General features: G+C 36.1%; 1 protein-coding gene across 1 annotated transcript in view; it reads right to left on the reverse strand.

Annotated features, from left to right (window-relative positions):
• Nucleotides 1-2,452: 2,452 nt before the first annotated feature.
• LOC107293320 (period circadian regulator 2) overlaps nt 2,453-25,112 on the reverse strand; it is a 30,337-nt gene continuing 7,677 nt past the window's right edge. The window contains 17 exon segments of the mRNA XM_015822469.2: nt 2,453-2,716; nt 2,718-2,765; nt 3,663-3,813; nt 5,928-6,117; nt 6,204-6,378; nt 7,553-8,400; nt 9,331-9,591; nt 10,967-11,097; nt 11,195-11,360; nt 11,850-11,949; nt 12,108-12,239; nt 13,073-13,178; nt 14,465-14,618; nt 15,900-16,006; nt 16,728-16,806; nt 19,925-20,058; nt 20,722-20,773. Coding sequence (XP_015677955.2) covers nt 2,684-2,716; nt 2,718-2,765; nt 3,663-3,813; nt 5,928-6,117; nt 6,204-6,378; nt 7,553-8,400; nt 9,331-9,591; nt 10,967-11,097; nt 11,195-11,360; nt 11,850-11,949; nt 12,108-12,239; nt 13,073-13,178; nt 14,465-14,618; nt 15,900-16,006; nt 16,728-16,806; nt 19,925-20,058; nt 20,722-20,773 — 2,867 coding nt within the window. The 3' untranslated portion in view covers nt 2,453-2,683.

The raw sequence follows: 25,112 nt of genomic DNA on the forward strand, positions 1-25,112 counted from the left end.
AGACTTTAATAATTTGGTTTAGTACTGGCTACATACTTAGTTGCCACACCAAACAATCATGTGCCTAAAAGTAAATTATATGTATTAAAGAATCAAAGCACTGAAATATTATTGAATATCTAACAAAACATTCAATATCTAACAAAATGAAATTCAGTGTAGAGAATAGTAAGGTTTTACACTTAGACAAGAAAAACCAAGTGTACAGATACAAATTAGGTGAAACCTGACTCAATAGCAATAATTGTGAGATGGATCTTGGAGTCCTAGTGGACAATCACTTAAATATGAACCAGCAGTGTACGGCAGCAGCCAAAAAACCCAGTGCAATCCTGGGTTGCATTAACAGAGGGATAGAACCAAGATCACGTTAGGTATTAGTACCGCTTTATCAAGCCTTAATAAGACCACACTTACAATACTGCATCCAGTTTGGTCACCATATTATAAAAATGATGTTAAAACTCTGGAAAGAATGCAGAAAAGAGCAACAAAGATGATTAGGAATGCTAGAGGCTAAAACATTTCAAAAACGGTTGCAGGAACTGGGTATGTCATGTCTAGTGAAATGTAGGACTAGGGATGACATGATAGCAGTGTTCCAATATTTGAGAGGCTGCCACAAAGAAGACATTTTCCAAAGCACCAGAAGGCAAGACAAGAAACAATGGATGGAAACTAATCAAAGAGAGAAGCAATGTAGAACTAAGGAAAAATTAGGGTTTGGTTCCTTCATTCCTCCTGCTTAACATTTACATGAAGTTGTTGGTTGACACAATCCAATAGTTTGGCATAAGTATCACCAGTAGGTTGATAATACTCGTATTTCACCCCAGAATCACCTAAGTGATGCTATGGATATCCTGTCCAAGTACCTCGGGGCTGTGGGAGTCTGGATGATGCACAATACACTTTGGATCTACTGAAGCAAGTCTGTATAGCTTTGGGTTTTTCAACCTTGTGGTGCCAGGATTCTTACATTATTGGTTCTGAATGAAGTGGCACTGCCTCAGACAGACCCAATGTGCAATCTGGGAGTTTTCCTGGACTCATAGTTCCTGCTCAAAGAAGACCTATAAGCAGGAGCTATGCACCTTTCAGGTTGTGCACCTTTCCTGGACCAAAAAGCCCTACTTCCTATCATTCAGGCCACCATGACATCCCATCTGAACCACATCCCATCTGGCAACACACTCTATGTGGGACTGCCCTTGAAGAGCATTTGGAAGTTTCAGAATATGACAGAATAGATAGTTAGTGCGGCCACTTGATGCATGCAACACCACTACATACCTTGCCACTGTGCTTCTGGAGACAGTTAATAGTGTTGGTTGTCACCTTTAATGGATCTTGGAAGCCCGGGTGAAGAGAAGTTAACAAGTGAACAGTTGGATTTCTTTCAATAGGTAGTTAACTGACTCTGGAAATAATCTTCTGTTATTCAGAAATAATACTGGGACATCACTCTATTGCAGAATCTTTGGATTTAACTTTTGAAACAGAAGATTCAAAATTACACACACACACACACACACACACACGGACTAAACATTGCAACAGAGTTAGACAAGGAAGTAATTCTTCACACTAAAAAAAATTATGATACTGCTGTTCATTCTGTGACTAAAGAATCAGGAGAGAGAGCATACTGAATGTAATCCAGATGGTTAAAACTACTCAAGGGTATCATACAAAGCAAAGGAAGGTAATTAAGAATGATTAGTGTAATCGGATTTGCTGTGTGACATTCCTTTACAATAAATATATATTATGCTATTATCTTAGAGGAATTATTGTCAATGTTAAGACTAGACTCTCCTTGCTGGGCAATGATTTTAGCACAGAATATGACTCTGAAGTGACCCGTGACTTAAAAGAAAGGGCATAAAAATTAATTCTAACGCATTAGCATATTTTTATTATTATATGGAAGTATGTTTCTAAAACAAGAGTGACAAATGAATTCTAAGATGAGAACAATGGAACAAATTATAATATTTACTAAATATGAAATGCAACAGTTACAAACACAATGGTATTATTTTCTGACCTGAAATTGTTTCTCCCTCAGATGTGGAGATTAGAGAAAGAATAAGCTACTGTTATTGCATTTAAAATACTGTATAGCAGTAAATTAAAATATATTTAATGGTTAACAGTGGATTTGTTTTATAACTGAAACACTTGTAAAATCTATTAACTATTAATTTCAACACCATTTAAGATATTTTTAAACATCTTAAATATATAGTTCCTATTACAGAAAAAAATAGAGACAGGGAAGAAATGTTAGGATGACATAGTATTTTTATATTTCTTATGGAATCCAGTGAGGTTTTAGTAGCATTCTCTATAATGTTAATAAACCACAACTTTAAATGTAAACATTTAAAATTGAAAAGATTTTATTAAATGCAAACAAAAAATCATTTTCAGAAATTGCTCACAATAATAGAAAGACATGCTCCCCATAAAAAGAGATTATTAACAAATGACCTTTCTTTAGAACAAAAAAAATCCATTTGTTTGGCATATGAGATTCATTTCACAAGAAACAAACTTAACCTTTGAGACAAAATGATGCATTGCCTCAGCTGAAAGCAGATGATTTTGAAATTCTCTTCATGGATTACACATTTTCACTGTTGAATGGGTTCAGAATGGGTGAACTATTCTCACAACCTCATTCATTAAGCTCCATTTCATTGATTTTCTCCTTCATTTTGTATGTAAGATCAGCTACCTTCTTCACAATTAATACAAACCTTCAAAAGAAAAAGTGAATTATAACTTTTAATCAACTGGAACCTTCATCAACTGGAATCTTCCACTTTAATATTTTTTTCTTAGAAATATTTGATCGTGTCCATAAGAGAGCGTACATTAAAACAATTGGCTGGAGTAACCTGAATTGAATATACTGAGATTAAATTCTACTATTAGTCTCCTTCTGATTGGACTATTGCAACATAATCTATAAGGTGCCCTTGAAAGGCATTTGAAACTTCAGGTAATCAAGAATGTAGCATCAGAAACAGTTTTAGGTGTACCATGGTATGCCACAGAACACCACTGTGATGGGAGCTGTGTTGTCTCCCAACAGTTCAACGTACAGTTCAAGGAGCTGGTCATCTGCATGGCATCAGATTATGTGTAACATCAACTTCCTCCAAGCTGTCCGTCAAGATTGGACAAAGAGAGCAAATGACGGGTCTTATCGGTAAGGGGGAGTTACCTACTGAGTCCTAGGAAGTAGGCTTTCTCTTTCCTGCCCCATGGAACAGCATCCCTCAGAGATATAGATAATTCCAACCTTATAAGACTTTTGGAAGGTGGTGAACAAGTGGCTCTTCCCTCAGGCATTGGAGCCAAGTTGATAATTTAGGAAGTAGCATGGATGTATGCTGTAAGTGCTTTGTGTTTTAAATGAAAGGGCCTCAACCTGGTTTTTTTGTTTGTTTTACTATTGCTGATGTTTTTTATGGTATGTTCCATGCTGAGACTATCATTGGTTAGATGGGTGGTCTTACAGATTTACAGAGAAGTAAATGTGGTATATTCAAATGTTCCAATGCTAGTGTAACCTACCTATCTTTATTATACTAACCATAAATAAAATACTTTTCATACTTAAAATAAATAAAGAAATCTCTAAAACATACCGAATTTGCAAGAGCCTGAGGGAGTTCACCTTTCTGAATCCATGGATGAACTTCAAGTAACTCCCTTTTTTGCTCCTCTGTAAATACTGGTTGGAACATCTGCATTTGTTTCAGTTTCAATTTGTCATTTTTCAAAACAGTTTCCAATTGTCTAAAATAAGCATATGCAAAATAAACAGTTTCATTTCAGCCTTCAAATAGCCAAAATATATAAACATTACAAATAATCGCAGGCAAATGTTACAGAAACAATTTAATTTTAGACTGTATATTTTACTATTTGATGTATACATTCGTGTGAATTTTTATTATGCCTATTTGAGCGAGAATGCAATTCTATATTTTGCTGATGTAGTGAGGGCAAAATAGGAACTGTGCACAAAACAGGGTATAATCAATTGTTAAGAAATTCTCTATTTACTTGATCTCTGAATGACTCATGTTGTTGTGTGGTAGATAGGATTCCATATCAAACTTTCCAACATATATAGATATACTGAAATAATAGAATAGAATAGAATAGAATAGAATAGAATAGAATAGAATAGAATAGAATAGAGTTGGAAGGGACCTTGGAGATCTTTTAGTCCAAGCCCCCTGCTCAGGCAGGAAACCCTGTACCATTTCAGGCAAATGGTTGTTCAATCTCTTCTTAAAAACTTCCAGTGCTGGAGCATTCATAACTTCTGGAGGCAGGCTGTTCCACTGATTAACTGTTCTAACTGTCTACTGAAAGAGACCCAATTACTGCCAATGCAAAATATTTATTTTTTTAGGATAGTGATAGGCTAAAACAATTGCTTCTGTTTGGATGGCACAATGAATAAAGGCCACTAAGGATGTTCTTTGTTGGCTTATATAACGGAGCAGAAGATTAATACTTAAAGCTCTCTTGTGCCTAATTCTAAGTTCCACATGTAATTCTAATGGTGCAGAAACCACTAAATTGTAGAGCAGGCTAAAAGTTTTCTTTTTCTAATTACTGATTAAAAACTTCAGAGCCATTCACTTAGTTCTCCATGGATGCTGCCAATATGGCTGTGGATGAAACACTTATACCATAATTTTTAGATTATCAGATAGATCTGCATGTCCTTTGTTTCAAAGGAAATGAAGAAAACGTAAGATTGGATGGGATACTAAATACTGTAGAAAGATAAGAATAGCTAACAGAATGAAATATGATACAGAGAAATGCAAAGTTATTTCCCTTGGAGGAAAAAAGGTTCAAACAAGGGGGAAATCTAGTTTGATACTATGTGTGAAAAAAGAAATAGAATTGTGGCTGATCATAAGCTGAATGTGTCAGCATCATGATGTGGATGCTAAAAAAGGTAAATGTGATTTTAATTGCATCAGTTAAAGGTTGCTATTATAATGTTTAACTCTATATTGTATTAAAAAGCTCTATTTTTATGTGATGTTAGTCATGTAGCTATAAATGAGAGTAGTTGTGGAGTTTCCAGTCATGGTAAATGAGACTTCTACTATATTAGTCAGGTTCTCATGGTATTTTATGTACCTTCTGTAATTTTAGGAACAGTTTCAAAGAAGGGTATTCTAAACAGCCATCTGGAGGAACTGGGTATTATATTTTTAGCATTAAGGAAAAGCTAACTGAAGGGAGAAATATTTAAAAGTTCTTAAACAGATATTACAAAGATCAAGTCATGTTCTCCATCATTCTAGAGTGCAGGACACAGTATAATTATTTTAACTTGCAGGAATGCAAATTCTGACTGAACATTACCAAATAATTCTTAACAGGCAAATAAATTTGACAGTGAAATTAATTACTGAAGGAATGGTGAGCTCTCCTTCATTGAATGTAGTCCAAGAGAAGCTAAACAATTATTTATCACAAATGCTTAATTTGGACTCAGTAATCTAAATGGCTTCTTCCAACTCAATAATACTTGTTGTTGTTAGATGCGAAGTCGTGTCTGACCCATCGCGACCCCATGGACAACATTCCTCCAGGCCTTCTTGTCCTCTACCATCTTTCAATAATACTATGAATCAGTAAAAAGTAAATGAATCCTTTACAAAAGTAAAATTTAGTTTAAGGGAATTTAACCAGTGGTGGCTGTGGGGCCAAATAGGGAGAAAGGGGTCACTCTGGCAAAAGTAGCAACAACCTGTAGATGCCACTGAAGTAAACAGGCATTTTCACATGAACAATAGACAATGGCTGTTTGAAATCAGAAATCTTATTACTTAGTTTAGATATTATGCAACTTTAATCAAAATCAAAATTAAAATTACCGTGATGGAATCTGGTAAGTCATCATAACAGTATCATCTGCATTTGCCATCCCTAGCCAAAGAGGATCCTGGACGACACATTTAATGTACTGTACATCTTCTTCCATTTGTGAACATTTTGTTTTATGATTATTTTCTGAGGAGTTAATACTTCCAATGTACTTGCTGATTTGACTTGTCCCACTACATCCTACAGAAGGCAAAAACAACACTTTTACTCATTAAACTTGATTTTCCATGTAACTACCTCCAGAATACCTGCACGTGCCACATTACCTGCTCCACAGATTGACATATCACATCCATTTGATCCAGATTCTAAAGATTCAGCAGCTGCTAAAGCAAAACTTCCTGATCCGGTGACTGAATTTGTGTCTTCTTGAAGTAAATCAAGTAGATCAGTAGATAAAGAAAATGTATCAGTATTCTGAACTTCCATTTGTGTGTTAACCTTAACAAACAAAAATTAAACAGTATAACTTTAAATATTTAAGGAATAATATTTATCAATAAGAGGATCAGGAGTAAACTCATTACATAGGATTCACATAGCAATTATATTAGTGGAAGAGAGATACTGTGCCTTCTTTTTTTAAAAAAACCCAACTATTACAGTTAAAACAATGCTATGGGCAAAAAGTCATATTAAAGTTAGGAATTTAATCTAATTCATAATAATGTATATTCCATACTTTCTACAGGAATCATGGGCTGTCTTTTGCTGGAGCTCCTTAAGAGAGATCATGCAGCAACCTGTGCTATTGTCTATGGAGATTCTCAGATTGAAGAAGTTTTTTGGATTAAGAAGCGAAACATTTTCTAGGAAAAAAAACCCAATTGCCTTTTGAAAAGCAACTTTGGGACAACCTGTGGTATTGCCCTAGATTTTCTACATTAAGCAGAGACTTGGGCTACATGATCTATAGTCCCCTGAAATATGTAATTGTCTGCAATACAGGCTCCACAAATAAGAATAGTGTTGTGTAAATGTACTGAAAACTGTTCATATTTTCTAGTATAAAAATCCCAATTAAAAAAATGCGATACAGTAGTTTTTACACTGCAGTTTGTGCTTTGATCATATACCTTTAAAACTGTTAGTTTTTAAAGAAAATAGTTTGTAGCTGTAACTGTAGATACTATGCACTGCAGGTAGTCTTTGCCTTACACTCATTTGTTTAGTGACCTTTTGAAGTTACAACAACACTGGAAAAAGCTTTATAACCATTTTTCAAACTTATGACTGTTACAGCGTCCCCACAGTCACATGATCAAAATTTGGATGCTTGGCAACTGGCATGTATTTATGATGGTGGCTGAGTCCTGGGGTCATGTGATCACCTTTTGCAACCTTCTAACAAGCAAAGTCAATGGGGAATCTAGATTCATTTAACAAACTATGTTACTAACTTAACAACTGCAAGGATTCACTTAACAACTGTGGCAAGAAATGTCATAAAATGAAGCAAAATTCACTTAACAATTGTGTTGCTTAGCAACAGAAATTTTGGGCTCAATTGTGGCTGTAATCAAGGAATATCTGTATTAAATAAATAGAATTAAGTGACAAGTTCTAAAGAATTTTTCACATGCATAATAAATAGGTAAATATAAATAATGCTTACTGCACACGATGCTTTTCTTTTATTATCTCTGCTTAATTGTTTATTTGTAATCTCTCCATCAGTTAAAGTCCCATAATTTCCCTCTACAGCAATACTTCCATTTCTCAATGTTTTTGGCTTTTCTTCTAATTGCAGAAGATTCAACTGTAAAGGAGAACTACACCGTGACTGGTACAACATTGATGAGGACTGATCTTGTAGACCCAAGGACTCTGGTGTACAAGAACGGGATAGCTTATTTTGACATTCTACAACAGGATTCTTTTCACTATTTGCTAGAGAATTATAACAAAGTGGTTGTGGTGAAAAATCTACCTCAGGTGGGAACTTGTTTGAGGCAGCAAATGAAGGAGGTGTTGTAAGCAAAGTTTCTGAAGAGAAAGAAGGCTGAACAGAAAAACCAGGTGGCTCAAGACAAGAAGTCTGAGGAATATTATTATTTGTCTGAGGACATACATGGTTAGGGAGAACAAGTGCTACTACTGGAGTCATTAAGGGTGGAACAAACTCAGTTAATGGCAGAGGACAATGTTTTTTGAAATCCTGTGTTTCATTAAAATAAGGTAGGGAAACTTCAGGAACCGCTGGTGTGATTCCAGTAGATGGGAAAATGGTGGGCATAATTGTCGAAACAGGCACAACTGGATAACTTGCTTGTGAATGATTTGATGGAGAAGAAGCTGCATTATTTGGGTTAAGCAGAAGAAATTTATGCAAGGGTTTGGTACCAGACGTTATATTGTTTGAAGAATCATGTTGCTTGTGTCGTTTTTGTTTAGATTTCTTGATCCTTCCAATTTTCTTCAAAGAAAAAGCTACCCCAGAACCATGGTGTAATCCACACATATCTAGAAAAAGTGAGAAGTTATTTAATTGTGTCTGAACATCTGTTTTGACTCTATTCTTTTTTTTAATTATTTCTATCCAGCCATTTTTTCATATACAACTCAAAGGAGCAAACATATCAAAACTCCCTCCTTCTCCTATTTTCCCCACAACAAGAATCTTGTGAAGGGAATTGGGCTGAGAGAGAGTGATTGGCCCAAAGTCACCCAACCAGTTTTTTATGCCTAAGGCGGGACTAGAACTCACAGTCACCTAGTTTTTAGACTAACTCTTTAACCAGCACACCAAACTGTCTCTTCCTAGAACAGTAGCCCCAAACCTTTTTGGTGCCATAGACCAGTTCCATGGAGAGAGCTTTTTCTGTGGACCAGAAAGGCATGGGCAGATAGAGTTTTGCTCATTTATGTGGCCTGGTTTCTGGTGCACGGTGGACCGGTGCTGTTCCATAGCCCTGGGGCTGGGGACCCGTCTTAGAAGTCACACCTTTTGACTTGAAGAATCTCTGCTAGCTGCAGAGGTGAAAAATTTAGTAGGCTTTTTTTTAAAAAGTCTTGCCAGATCCTGAAATATTTTAAACTTTAACAAATTTGGTTCTATTTAAATGCCTTGTTATAACACATTTCTAATTCTTCCATTTCCAGAAGCGATTTTAAATCTGAAATCTGCATAAATACAATAAATATAGGAAGAAATCATACTCCTTGTTTTGCATTCAAAGTAACAAATCACACTGCTTGTAGATTGAAAATGATAACTTAATCTCTCATTCGTTTGGCTAACAGTGTTTTTTAAATTTGGCAACTTTGATATGTGGACTTCAATTCCCTAGCCAGGCTCATAGATCTGAGATCCAATATAACACATATCTACATTTGTACTGAACTATGCACAAAGTCTTAAACAAATTAACAGTAATTATTTAAAAAGCATACCATGTTCCGCTGGGCATCCTTTGGGTCTTTTTTGAAAGTAGCAATTGCAAGCACACTTAAAAATATGGAACCTTTTTACTTCTTTACACTTATTCAGAAAACTCCACTCTTCTTTTTGAGTATGTATTGCAAGGCTATCCTTTGTAAGACCTAATTTCTTAAATATAGCTTTTCCTTTGTTCTTTTGTGAACGGTTAGAATGTAGAACAATAGTTTGATTCTCTATGGATTTTATCCCAGATGGATTGTCTTCTATAATTTCTAAAAAAAAAGTTGAATACAGACATATAGGAATTTTTTAATGTTGTTAACATGTTAAGTGTAAATGTCTATAGTAGTCTGCCGAAGTTTGTTCCATTTATACAGGAAAGAGAGCATATAATTATTATAATTAAATGTCTAAATAAACTTCCTACATTTATTCTAGAGAATACAGAATCATATTCTATCTCGTAACAAAAGTGGTGGTACTATACCTAATTCAGGCTGTGTTTTTTAATCTCCAACATGAACTATAGTGCTGCATTGACTGACAAAAGATATTACACTTTCAGGTTGTCCAGGAAAAGTCAAAGAAGTTAAATGAGCATAAGAGCTGAAGCATTGGATGTATCAGATGTTTCCAACACTGCAGGACCTATGTGAGTTTTTGACTGTCCCCTTTCTTTTCAGTAACAACATAAACACACCATATACACAAAGAGAAAAGAATAAAAAGAATAAATGCAAAGTTTTCAAATAAATCAAACATGATATCAGGTGAAACTGTCCAGAGCTACTAGACTAAGAAGCAGCAAACTTCTGAGAAATCAAAAATATGATAAAGATTAGGAAAGGTTTTATACAGTGTAGTTTTTCAGCATTCTAGAATTTTTTTAAACTATATGTGCTTCACTTTTTTATTTCATGAGTTTGTAAATATGTTTTCACTGATAAAAGTTTCCATTCATTGTCATCAAGACTAAAGCATTGAATTGCCATTCCTTCTGGCTTACACAGATTTAGGCTGAGGAAGAGGAATAAAATATTAGAACTGTTATTCAATTTAACATCCAAGTACTTTATCTATAATGGAAGCAATACGTTTTTGAAGAAATGTTTCTGAATGAGCACAAGAACAGGAATTATTTTCCTCTTCATTTCAATATTTAGATTATTTAAATGCCTGTGCACTGTAATCTAATTTGTTCATAAACATGCTGTACTAAATGCTGGTATAAATAGTAAATCTATTTCTAAGACTGGATTAAATCAAAACGGTCAAACTTTGGTTGTTGAAAATTATTCTATTCTTCTTTTTTACTACTCTCTCTGGTCTTTGAGAAACCTAATAATACAGAACACAGATAATTACCAGTAAAATGAATGTATCACAAGTTTCCCTGCTTCACTGTTGCTGGTTCTGGTTGGGAAACTCATAGTCTAAATATGATCATGGTTGAAGAAGAAAAGATTGACTTTCTTAAAGTGACTGCTTTACATGTAAGGCTCAGCTTAGGAAAGACCATATTATAAGACTGAATGTTGCCCAAATGGATGCTGCAATTCTAAACACACTTGGATAAGAAGTAACATTAGTTGAAGATAAATGTGCATAAGACTTCTCTGTGAAATCCATAAACAATCTCTCCAATACCTGTGGACGCTTTTGTTGTATTAACATTCATTTTCTCTCTATATATATCAGTATTCAATGCTACATCAGTATATGGTGTAGGGTGAGTCATTTTCTGCACAGTATCAGCTGCACAGCAACTTTCCAAGTATCTACAAGAAAAAGTAACTTTAAGTTTATAAAAACAGTCACTTTAAAATGTGCATACACATACATAACAGTAATTCAGTGAAATTCAATATTGTTTACCTGATAACATTATCTAAACAACTGATCTGTTGATATGAATATATCATGTGTTCTCTCCAAGTTGATTCTTTTGCAACTAGACTCCTTTGACAAGCAGTCCCAATGCCATCATTTTCAAACAATTGAGTGGTACTATTGGTATGATCACGGTAGTCAGTGTGTTTCTCTAAGCATCCTAAAAATAAAAATAATACAGAGGTTTATTTAGTTTTTCTCCCATAATCAAACATTCCAAAGACAGGAAACTGATAAAACCAAGCCTAAGAACATAGGCAACTCAAGATTTGGTTGTGCAGCAGTTAAAGTGCAGTGCTGCAGGCAAACTGCCCACAGCTTGGAGTTCAATGCTGACAGGGCTCAAGATTGACTCAGCCTTCCACCCTACCAAGATAGGTAAAAAGAGGAGCCAGATTGTTGGGGACAATATGCAGATAAAGCTTCTACATTGAAATCTGCTCAGAGAGTGCTGTAAAGTGTTATGGGGTAGTATGTAAACTTAAATGTTATTGCTATCTAAGCATATAGGAAATACCACACAAAATGACTACTGTTGGACTGTTGGACTGAGTGCATTTGACCAAAATATAGTTAAAATAATTGAAGTTATAGCTAAAATAACTGATAGTAATTTCTTTAAATTAACTTTGCTTTATACCTCTGTAAGATTTCTTCTGATTTTCAAGCTTTAATCTAGAATCAAAGTAGGCATGAGTTCTGTCCACACTTCCATTTTTACAAATATTTTGAGAAGAAATCTGGAATCAAAATGAAGCAAACAGTCTTTAAACCGATGCATGCTTATTTGGAATAATTAATTAGAAATTGTTTAATTGGCTCAAATTTATGAGAAAAAATACCACTATCCTTTTCTCATTAGACTGAAAACATTAATAGAACACAATGTCAAACTTACACTTTCCTGCATTTTCTGAGTATCTTCATTGTTCCCATTGCTGTCACTGGATGAAGCCACACTTCTTACGTGTTCATGTGATCCATTGCTGCCCAAACTTCCATAGCCGCTAGAGCCACTATTATATATAGGCTAAAAATAGATATATATTGCAATAATAAAGGACACTGCTAATCAGAAACCTTATTTATTTGCATCCCTCCTTTATTATTTTCATAAATAACTCAAGATGGTCAACACACCTTCCTCCTCCTATTTTCTCACAACAATAATCCATTTGCAAAATTATCAATATTTTGAAGATACTAGTTACACAGTTCATGTATTTGTGTCTGTGTGTGTATAGGTAGTCCTCAGCTTACATCCATTTGTTCAACAACTGTTCAAAGTTACAGTGGTCCTAAAAAAAAAAGGACTTATGACCAGTCCTCGAAGTTTTGACTATCACAGCTTCCCTGCAGTCACATGAATTCAATCTGGGTGGTCAGGTGCTTGGCTTGCAATCATGATGTTGCAGTGAGCTGTGTTACGTAATCGCCATTTGCAACTGTCCTTCCTGGGTTCCCACAAGCAAAGTAAATGTGGAAATCAGCAGAGAAGGTTGCACATCATGCCCATAAATCACTCCCATCACCTTTTCTGCTGAGGAGTCCCATTAGAGAATATGAGATCTTGGGAATCACCTCTACCTGTCCGCCACTTGCAGCACCAACCTATTTGTCCATAGTCTCTACCTGGCCTCCTGCTTTTACCATAAGCCCATATGAGTATTGGAGTTACAATGTCAATAGGACTACTGAGACTATCATCACTATGTGACACAGTCATGTGACTTCATGCTTTACAAGTGCATTGCTTAGCGATGACAATTCTGGTCCAAACTGCTGCTGTAACCCAAGATTGTCTGCTTCTCACATGAGTGTATGTATATCTGTGTATAAATATATAATAAATAAATATCATACTTGTAGTAATAGTTTACGTATTTGTCCTGTAATTTCTTCAGTATTAGGATGTTGCATTTTTTCTTCTGTGTGTTGAGGTGCAAATACATCTTCATTCAAAGTGCTCCTAAAAATCATTAATAATATATAATGACAAGTGTATTGCTTTCAGTTACATATAGTTTGTTTTTTTCTATGGCACCTATACACATTTAAATCAAATATTGATCAAATATTGAGGCTTACAGTCTCCAAACATGATTTTATTTATGTATTCTGAAGCAACTCTTGGCAAGACTTGGAAGATCTGGGACAATTGTAAGTTTCCTATAAACATTTAGTATTCAACACATGCAATTTTAAATGCAGTTGTTAGCTCCCTGGTCATTAAATAAATAATTTCTAAAATACGCATGTAAGTTGGTACCACTACCTTAATTTGACATTTTGACTTTCCAAAAAATATTCATGATTACTAAATGAACATAAGCTAGAATATCTAAGACTCCAGGTTTAGTCATAAACTATCCATATATCACATATCCCTGAAAAAAGAAAGCTGAGAAACCTTACACAGGACGACATCCAAACAATGATTTCAAAATTGACCTACAGTTTGTGCAAAATGGTTAAGACTTCATTGCAGAACAAACGAGCTTGTTCAATTACATAATTCAATTCCCGTAAGGAAATCATTAAAGCCTCTTTACATAGGAGTCACAGTGTAAAACATTGCTTTTCACATAGCTCCTCCAGAATTAATGAAGTGTATTCTTATCACTATTAACAGGAAAAAGAATTAGTGGTAGGAAGGTTTCGCTATAACACTGAATATGTTGATTTGAAGGAATATTATATTGTATAACCATTGGATACAGTCTGCAATGGCATCCATGATGGAAATATGGGCAAAACAGTGTAAGATGCCAATCATACAACTGACAACAGTTTTTCTAAAATAGACTAATCTGGACTAATTCCCCCTTCAAGGGAAGGGGATAAGGGAACTTATTATTTTTTACTGTCTTACTGATTTGGACCAGCCTTTCCTAGTACCAGCTTTTACACGTAGAAGACGTAATATAGATTGGTACCACACCACAACATGAAAATAAATAAATAATCCCTTGCCTATAACTAGGGGTTTTACTTTGTTATTTATTGTTATTATCTTTTAAAAATTTAGGCAAGCTATATGTGTAAATGGCTTCCTATCCAATCTGGCACTGAGAAGTTCACATCTGTTCCTACAGAAGGAAGAAAGGAGGGGGGGGGAATTATCCATTTATATAGAGGATCTCTTTAATTGTATAATTAGATTTTGGTGCATTCTAATGTAAGGAGACCTCTTGCAAACAATTCATCTCATGAGTTGTTTTATTGATACTAATTAATTACGTTCTAATTTCTTACGTTATAACTTTGTGTCTTCCAATTATAAATGAAATCTTTCGACTCCAAGGATTGATGAAAATGGACCAGCTTGTATCCAGAGTTACATATTCACCATTTCTAGTACAGAATCTGATTGGTGAATAATCAAATGGTTGTCCGCCATGTTGAAGTACTGTAAAAAAAAATTCATGCAAACTTTAATAATAAAGAAATAGAGAGAACTGATCTTTTGAAAATCACTATAAAACTATGTAACTTGTAAATATTACAGGAGAAATGACTTGCTTGTTACTAACAGTTACCAACAGTTTGATGAAAAAAGCTCTTTGAACTTGAGTTTCAGCATGAATAATCTGTTTTTAGATCAGTGGAAGATGAAAAGAACTGCTGACATGAAAATGTAAAATTTACTTATTTTGTCTTTGCATTGCTGAAAATAGGCACAATATTTACAAAGTATTTCTAAATTCAAGATTCTAAATTTTAGACTGGATCTAGATTTGGAACAGTCAGAAGGCTGTATTAAATTCAACATTTATAATATTTTAAATGGTTGAATACTTGAAATTTTCATAACTCCGAAACAGATTAGAGTGAGGCTATTGAGGAACTGAAGGTACTGCAAGGATACAACTAACCACAATTAGATATTAATATACATATATGCAGTGGTGGGATTCAAATACGTGAACAACCGGTTCTCTGCATGGACGTCACTTCTGGAAGTTCGTTCTGGGCCTGGGCCTCCAAGGCCCAAAATGGACTTTCAGAAGTGGCGTCCATGCATTTCCAGTGGTCCATTCTGGGCCTTGCGAAAAAGGGCTAGGGCTTCAGCTGGTTCACCGAAGTCAACAAAAAATTAGCTACCGGTTCTCCCGAACAAGCTGAATCCTACCACTGCATAGAAGTTATTTTACTAAAGCCATATTTGAAAATAAGGCTGTGTATGGCATTAAAAAAGTGTTTCATAAAGCACTGTTCTTCATAGTGTTAAAGCTGTCACATTCTCTGAAGATCTGGCATATTGATTCACAGATACTCCTCTCTGTGAACATTTTTGTGTGGGTACAGAAGACATTCCTTTGAGACTGTGGATGATCTCAAATCTTAATTCATACACATCTCAATTTTGAATTCTTTATGTATTATGTTTTTTAGGTGTCATAATCAAGGTTTTATATCAGTGGGTCTAATTACTGCTTCATCTATTCTCTGTCACCTAGAATGTGCATTAATATAGACAAAATGATAGCTTTGCCCAGATATTTGAATCTAAAAATAAACAAGACAGAAAAGAGTGGAGTGGAGAGAGTAATTAACCAAAATTTAATCAGGAGATCAATCATTTAAATATTTCTTAAAGCTCCATGAATAATCCTCATGCTCTATTACATTGGTTTTCTTCATTGATTGCTTCCCACCCTCCATGAAAACCAAAAGTAGAAGAACGTACTTTTTTTGTGAATTGTTAGCATTAAAGGCCTGTCACTTGGATGAAGATGTAGTAAAATAGGAGTTCCAATTAAGTCCTGAGGTAAGTATCCCAACAGAGGCACAGCTCTTAAAAAAGAATTTGAATAAAAATAGAGCAGAACACATTTTATACATGGAATATATCAATTTAATTTCAACTGAAATAAAATGAAAATAGGTATATCTGGAATTTATGTCACACTTAAATTGGCAAAACAGTGGGAAAAATAGTATATCTATCTCTTTATAAAAGTTATTTATATAATACGGAAGGTTATAGAACTCAGGTAGCAGTATGAAATACCCATGCTGTCCTTTAATCCACAACCTCTGGCCTGTGGCCCACTGCCAGGCCGTGGCCTATTTGCAACTGAGCCATGAGGGCGACAGGCTGGCATGCTGCACATGCATGTGCTCAACTTGTGCAAGTTGCATTGCACACGGTGCTCCCTGCACACCAGCCCACCGCTCACAAGGCTCAGTTCCATTCTCTACTCCAGCGGCTGCTAAGACGCAATGGTTGGGGACCGCTGCTTTAATCTTTATAATGCAAGTTTTCATTTAAAACTTAATGACGAATTTCTGCTATTAGTAATGGAGAGAAAAGAGGAATAAAATCATTCTCAAAGAGCAATTATATTTCAGTTTTTTTTATTTTATCAGATCTGTCCTCTTCATATTCTGACAAAAGCCAACATAAATGAATGCATTATTATAATATATGTACATTACTTGTTTTCATTATTATTTTCATAAACAGTGCAGCAAAACATATACTAAAACATTAAACATGGTAGTTTTAGTTCACCTTTCATCTACTTCTTGGAATAAGCAACTTGGTGAATGGATGGTTGTAAAGATCCTTTTATTTGAAGGAATTCTAGGTGCTGAAAGAAAAAAACATATATTTAATAGAAATAAAAAAATGTATGTAAACAGAATACACTAAAGAAACAGATAATTTTTGGAGTGTTCAACTTCTTCACATCTACTGGTACTAAAAGCAAGATGACCTATCAAATGGTGGGTCTGGTTTGTTTTAATTCTGTGGTGCTTTTGTATTTTAAATACAGATTTAAGACTAATCACTTAAGAGAAATAAACAAATTACAGTTATTTGAATTTATGACATTAAAATACTATTAAAATAAATATAATTAAAGCACTTAAATCCTTGAATCTAGTTATTTTATTGAGATTAGCTAAGGCTATTTTTACTGGATAGTATTTAGAATATTACAGGAAAGAATAAACAAACTCTTTATTTCCCAACACAAACTACAAGGAATATTCTACGCGGAAAATATTTCCCCTCTTTAAATCAACAAAGAAGGTGAACAGGAAGCAAATGAGCCATGGGTGGAGGAAAGCAGAGGATAGCAGAAAACTAGGCTTCCAGTTGGGTGTGGAGATGAATGGAACTGAGTTGTGTCTAGGACCAAAAGAGCCTCTGAGATAAGGCTAATGAGGGAATAGGTTTGTTTGTCAATCTTGACTGTGCTGGCTTCATTGTGGCATGCGGTGAGAGGGGAGGGGGGATGAGATTTTGGGAAGAGTCAGCAAGTATATTTTCATACATGCTGTTTAGTCAAGATTGCTATCAAATGTACACATGCTAGGAGCTTTTAGTATGGCTATTATACGAGAACAATTTATCAAAAAAAGTCATAGTGATAATAAAAAAAGGCCTCCCTCTCCCCCCTCCTACCTAAAACCCTGTTTTAAATGTCAGGTTACTTGCTATTAAAAGACTTATCTCATTGAAGATTTAACCTCTGAATGAAAATGCTGACTTAGAAGTCATCTATCACCGGGAGGAGAAACATTTCCCCCCTCAGATCTGTTTCCAAGGTTACTTAGATCTACAGTGGCATGGTAAGTGTCTATGGTGTAGGAATCTATGGGAATTCCATCTTGCTGACTCAATTTTCTATGCAACAGCTGACCAATTTATATTTATGTGCCTGGTTCACTTAGGATTGTTTTATTCCATTGCCCAATCTATTGTCTAATATTTCCCATTTCTAAGATATTGTGGGCACTTTGAAAGAAGCATTGGGTTGTATCAGTCTTCTCATCTTGGTGGAGTCCAATGTCCACAATGAATTATTCCAATCAAGCTCAACATTTTCAATCAACAACCATGGACTTTCCCCATTAGTATCTGACTACACAAATGGAACTTAGCATATTCTCAATCTGGTAGTCTGTTAGAGTAAAGTTGGTATTCTAAAAGGCAGAGGAGTGCTATGTAAGATCACTGGCAATATTCTTTGATCACCTTTACTTTGGGCAGTAGTATAACCCTCTGAAGGAGTAGTGAACTGGTTAAAATAGTTTGTCCTACATGACTGATATATTCAAATGGTTTATTGAAAGCCCTTCAAATTTTCCTGCAAATTGTTAGCAGTATTATTAATTAAAATGATATGGGTAGTAGACAAAATTATTCAACGAAACCTTCTCCCTTGCAAAAAGTCCCTTGCTTATTGGGAAGCTGAGGGATCAGTTTGATCTCAAAATGTTCAATAGTTTGAGCACAAGGAAATTTTGAGACTCAAGCAGAGACTGAAACCCATTTGTAGTTAAATTCCACAGTAGTGAAGGCAGTTAATAATCCTTCTACATCTGCCTTACTCCAGATGTGTAGTCCTGCACTCTGGATATAACTGTAGAATACTGATTATCTAGATCCATTTCAACCAGGTTGTTGGGATATGGGATTGAAACTGCTTTCCTTGTCTTGGTGGATGATATATGATAGTAATAAACTACATAAACTGGTATTTATTTATAATCTTAGACCTGTCAACTTCTATCAATACTATCAGCAAGTGTTATGGATTGTCAGGAGGGACTGGGCTTTGACAGTTTTATGACTGTTACAATCTTCCTTGCTAGATAATGCTAGAGGACTACTGTTCAATAACTAAGCAACAGGACTGTGGGCTTATATGGAGCCCCATCTTTCTCCAATTTTATACAATTTCTGTATGAAATCATTTAAAGAAATCTTTACAATGAATGATATGCTTATGAAATCAAAATATATTACTCCATACCATTTAATTTGAAGTCAAATTGGCTGATACTAAATTTGACAATGGAGTAGCTAAGCATTAGCAAGCTAAAATTAAATTCAGACTAGATAGAGCTTTCTTGATAAATAGAAAACAGGCTCTAGGATTTGGGTTCAGTCTGTTCTGGATAAGGCTGCATTACTCTTGACAGGACAAATTTACCTCCAAATGGACCATAGTGGTGTACAATAAAGCAACCAAGCAACCAAATGATCATAACACAAAAACAAAATATTGGAATAGTCATTCTTAAAATTGTCAAAACTATTTTAACCAGAAAGTATACTAATAAAGAATAAATTGTCTAATACAGAGGAAACATGTTTCTCATGTGGTTCCCAAGCTAGGACACCTCAGAAATAATGTTCAGCTCCATTCTATTCACTTTTAGGAAAATAATGACCTTTGTCTTTAGACAGAACTTTTCAGAGTGAGTTAATTTAATAGTGGATATAACTGTTTTTATTATAATTTAACCATAAACAAACACATGAAATTGTCAGCTGCCTTAGATGCCACATGGGCAGATAAACTGTATATAAAGTATAAAGATAAGAACAAATAAATGCGATATGGAAGTAAAGCCAGCAGTTCTATTCATACTTATAAATCCAGTTGAAACCAATTAGGTCTATTTTCCAATAGGTGCATAGATACTGTAACAGGGGGAATAGGAAAAATAGGAGGCATTATATATTACTATAATATTAATACCAATAATTTCACTTCCAAGTAAACATGATTAGTAACAGAGGTTATTTTAAACTAATTATCTTCTGAATCACCTTTTCTACAAAGTACAATGGCTTTTTACATGGAAACCTCCCTATGTTATCAATGATAGCCTCCTCAAAAGATGAGTGGTTTTTGTAAAATACTATGTCCTTTTTTGCTTTGAAAAGAAAACAAATTACAGTATTATTACCTTCATAACCAGAATGTACCTTTTCTGCAAGCAACACACAACAAAGCTGATCTTCCGCACCTTGTATCTTAATAAGGTATGGGGTCATACGAAATGGATGGTAGTGATTCTCATTTATATTCGCTTTTCCTGCACTAAAAAAATGAAAAAAAGCATAGTCCAGTTGTTATGTTGTTATAGATCAGTGATGACGAACCTTTTAGAGACTGAGTGCCCAAACTGCAACCCAAAACCCACTTATGCATCGTTGAGTGCTGTGTGGGTGTGGCCCATTGGGTGGGCGTGGTTGCGGTGGTAACGGCCAACTGGGTGGGACTAAAAAGTTCAATCAATCAATTCCAACTTTGCAAGATCGTTTTTTTTCCTGCGAGAAGTTGAAATTGACTGATTGAACTTTTTTTTTTTTTTTTGCACATGGCGGCAGAGGCCTAAAGCGAAAAGGTTTTATAAAACCCAGCTGAAGGCCTAGGACTGGGGCGACGGCGCGGGTGCCCACAGAGAGGGCTCTGAGTGCCGCCTCTGGCACCCATGCCATAGGTTTGCCACCACGGTTATAGATGATTAAATATGGTATAGTTTTGGGGATTTTCAGAAATGAATGTATCTTTTTTCCATTCAAATGGGGAAATTTCATATTTTTTATTAAAATGTTTCATTCATGTCTTCTGAATAGTAATCAGTGATGATCAAAGGCAAGGATTGGAAAAGTAGCAACTTTTCTATGAGAAAATACAAGGGTGTGCCTGAGTCCAAGTCCCCACAAAATACTGACTATTGGTTATCATAGTTTGCATTACCTGAAGCGGCAGAAGAAAGATTTTTCCTTCATGAATTCTTGGTTAGCAGACTCTATAAAAATATTTAAAAGATTTGATAAGCTACAAAAACTCTGTGTTCCTTTGGTACTTATTCTGGTAAAACAGAATGTTAATGCTGAATTGCTGGCAGAACAATTCTAAGTGAGGGTTGGGAGAAACTTGCACCAACCAGAGTGGAAAGCATGTTTTAGACAATGTGAAGAGATCACTGAACTGGTTATGCCAAGCCTTCAAAGTATCACCTGCCATTTCACGTAACAAATTAGGCTGGAAGCTACAGTTGCTTTGTGAAGTGACCTCTCCAAATCATTTGCACAGCCCTTGTATGCATGTTTATGATCCGTATTTCCCACCTATGAATTAGGCCCAAGGGAATGGAGTTCTATATCTCATAGATATACAGATGATGGTCTTGCCAGGGCAAGTACAAACATACAAGATAAAACAAATTCAGTTACTAAAGAATCAATTAAATTTGAAAATGGAATTATAATAAGCATGTATCCCTTTTCGGATTAATAGCAATCACAGAGATTACTTGCAAATATTTGGCTGCTACAATAAACTTTAAAATCTACCAATGACATAATTATTTTTTATCTGTCAAAATGGACTCTATCATTTCACTGTTTGATAAGGTATGACAAAGATTCTCTAGGCCAGTGGTTCTCAACCTTTTTAATGCTGTGACCCCAACCGGTCATAAGTCGAGGACTAAACCGGTCGTAAGTCGAGGACTAAACCAGTCGTAAGTCGAGGACTACCCAACCGGTCGTAAGTCGAGGACTACCCAACCGGTCATAAGTCGAGGACTTTCCCTGCCCGGGAGCGCTGCGCATGCGTGGTTCCGCCCCCTGCGCAGGCCGAGGCGTAGCTGGCAAGCGGCAGAGACGGAGCAGGCCGACCACCAGCTGGCCCAGCCCAAGGGAGGTAAGGCACCCGCCGGAAAAGGGGGGAAAAATGGCGGACAAAAAAAATGGCGGACAGCCTTGCTTGGCGATCCCAATGAAATGGTTGATCGACCCCAAATGGGGTCCCGACCCACAGGTTGAGAACCACTGCTCTAGGCTCACATATGCATGGCAATTTTGTTCACATGACCATGGGGATGCTGCAATGGTTGTAAGTGTGAAATACAGTCATAAGTCACTTTTTTCAGTTCTGTTGTAATTTTGAACAGTCATTAAATGAACTGTTGTAAGTTGAGAACTCCCTGTATATCACTTGGGAAACTGAAATTGATTACTATTTTCAAATAATTCATAATTTAAGATTTTAAAAGTTTCCCTCTTAAACTCTGACAGGAGTAGGCAAGAACAGCTTTTAACCATTTGGAGTTATTATGTGAAGAATTGCTTTAATCTGAAAAATTAAAGCTAGCCACAGAACACATAACGTTCTAAATAAGACAGCAGTCCCAATCTTTTTGGCTCTTTGGACCGGCACAGGGCGATAGTAAGAGAGGAAATAGTTCTGCACAAGTGATGGGATTGTGTGCCTGCCACTTGCACAAATGGGAATTTCGTGCGTTTGCCTGCTTGTCCACCGCTTGTATGGCCGGGTTCCTGCTTGTGTGGTACTGGGTTGCAGCCCAGGGGTTGGGGGCCCCTGAATTAAGAGACTAAAGAACTAAGATTTCTTTGGGCAAAGACATGATTAACAAAAGCAAGAGTAGACTTCCGGTGGCAGGCGACTTCGCTGGACGCAGCTGTTTGCTGCTCCCGCCTGTTTCTGCGTAAAAGCCGTTTTGACAGCCTGCATCAGCTGTCAAACGGCTTGATACCTTTCCCCTGGGCATAGGGGGATAGGTGAGCTACCCGAGGTAGGAGTTGAATTCCCGAGTCGTCCCTTGTGGATGATGTAGGTGAGAACTCCTCCGGAGCCTCGGGCTTCTCCGCGATCCAGGACGCCTTCGCCGTAGCGAAGCTAGAAGCCGCCGCCACCGCTGCAACTTAAAGATAACTGTGAGTTTGCCTTGTAAGCAGACGAACCGACCCTGGAAGTCTGTTTTGTATTTTTTGGACTATACTCTAACTTGGATAATACGTTCTTCCCTTTATCTGAGTTGGATTGAGGGAAAGTGAACTTAAAATGGCGATTGCTTGATACTTTTCAGCAAGAAGTGAAAGTGATTTCCGGTTTGAATTTTTGTTACTTTTAACTGGCGCATTATCTGCTCCGGCTGAATTGCCTATAAGACTTTTTAACAAATTGGACTTTATTGCAAATATGGCTTCGAAAAAAACTGCGCCTTCGATTGTAAAATATACATCTCCGATGACCCAGACACCTCAGCCAACTTCAAAAACTTCCCACCCGTCACACCCTCCATCTTCTTCGTCTCCACTGCCCTCTGGCAGAGAGCTGCAGGATTTGATGGCTGCAACTATTAAGCAAATGACCGAGATGTTTCAAGAGATGGATGTTAAAATGCAAAATAGATTTGATCAACTATCGCAGCAACAACTGGATTTATCACAACAACAGCAAGATTTAGCACAGAAGCAGGATGATTATTGTGCGAATGTGGCAACTGCTTTTAAAGGTTTGGCTGACTATGTGGACGCAATAGCAGAAAGGGTGGAAGAGAATGAGCAAAAAGCAGAAGGAAGTGACCATAGACTTGTGCTTGTAGAGGAGAGTCTGGAAAATGTTAAGAGTGATGTGCTGATCGCCCAATTTCGTGATATGGAGTTTGCAATTCGGATTCGTGGATTGGCTGAGGATCCAAAAGAGAACTTAAGACAAGTAATTGCAGATGCACTTGGGGATGCTTTGTCGTGTGGTCAAGAAATTTATCTGGAAATAGAGCGTGTTTTTAGGGTGAACTCTTGGTTTGCAAGACAAAAAAATCTACCTAGAGATATAGTGATATATTTCACAAGAAAGTCGAGACGTAATGAAATATTGCAGCTCTTTTATCAACAGAGATTTAAAATTTTGAATCAAGATATTATTCTTTTAAAGAAATTCCAGCAAAAATACTCAGAGCGCGCAGAGATTATGCTTTTCTGACACAGGAGTTGAAGAACAGACAAATAAATTTCAGATGGGACATACCGGTGGGCATAATTGTAACAATAGCTGGTAAACGCTACAGGCTCAACTCGATTAATAAAGCTAAGGACTTTATGGCGTCTGTCTTACAATCAGAACGCCCACCCACACCCCAGAGGATTGATGTGGTTGAGCAGATGATTGTGGATTTTTCTTCTGCTTCTGTTCAAGATCTAGAGGAAAGCCCAAAAGCTAATGGGAAGGAACAAAGAATTACGCGCGCAGCTCATAGACGCAAGGAAAAGGAAAGACAGATGACAGCTCGTCCACCAGCTGACACCCCTGCAGCTGATTGTCAAGTACCGGCTATTTCGCAGCCAGTAGGTGGCGCTCGACCTAAGGTCTTTGTGAAATCATATGCGGCTAGTATTGTCAGTGGAATAAAACCTCCTAATGTGTAAGTTAATATCATGGAATGTAGGTGGACTTAATGTTCCCCACAAAAGACGTAAGATTTTTCATTACTTAAGACATTTTAATAATGATATTACATGCTTACAAGAGACTCACATTGTGGTTAAAGATCAAAAACTTTTAATGAACTCTAAGCTTGGAGATCTGTTTGCCGCATCTGCCTTAAAAAAGAGAGCTGGAGTTGCAATGTACATCAAAAGACATCTTTCACCTATCTTAAAAGAAACTGATAAAGAAGGAAGATATTTATTTGTGGAAATAAATTTAAATGGAAAAAAGTGTTTAATAATAGGGGTTTATGCACCCAATCAACTTGTAGCTCAAAAGCAATTTTATAGACAACTACACCAGAAAATTGTGGCGATGGACTATAACTCTTTGATTGTTATGGGAGACTGGAATGGGGTTCTGGATACGTTAAATGATAAAAAAACAACTTCCAAGGATGTAACCCTTTCCAGATTACCTAAGTCCTTTTTTGCTATGAAAGATGATTTAGAATTGATGGACGTTTGGAGATCACAACATATTAATGAACGTGATTTTACTTTTTTTTCTCACAGACATGACTCTTTCTCAAGGATTGATTTTGTTTTGATATCGACTGACTTACTTATTGACTGTAACAAAACTAAAATTTTCCCTAGAACTTTGTCTGATCATAGTATGGTTTGGATAGAGATTGGCCAAAAAACAAAGAGGAAATCTTGGAGAATAAATGAAAATTTGTTTAATTATGAGGATAAAGTTAAGGCTTTGAAGGAATCTATGGAAGAGTTCTTTCAACTTAATATGAACAAGGAAACTTCTATAAATATTGTCTGGGATGCTGGCAAGGCTTACCTAAGGGGAATATTAATTGCTATGAATAATGCCTACAAACGCAAGCAAACACAGAC

This window comes from Protobothrops mucrosquamatus, unplaced genomic scaffold, assembly GCF_001527695.2.
Source record: "Protobothrops mucrosquamatus isolate PMUCROS unplaced genomic scaffold, P.Mucros_1.0 scaffold1581, whole genome shotgun sequence".
NCBI classification, from domain to species: domain Eukaryota; kingdom Metazoa; phylum Chordata; class Lepidosauria; order Squamata; family Viperidae; genus Protobothrops; species Protobothrops mucrosquamatus.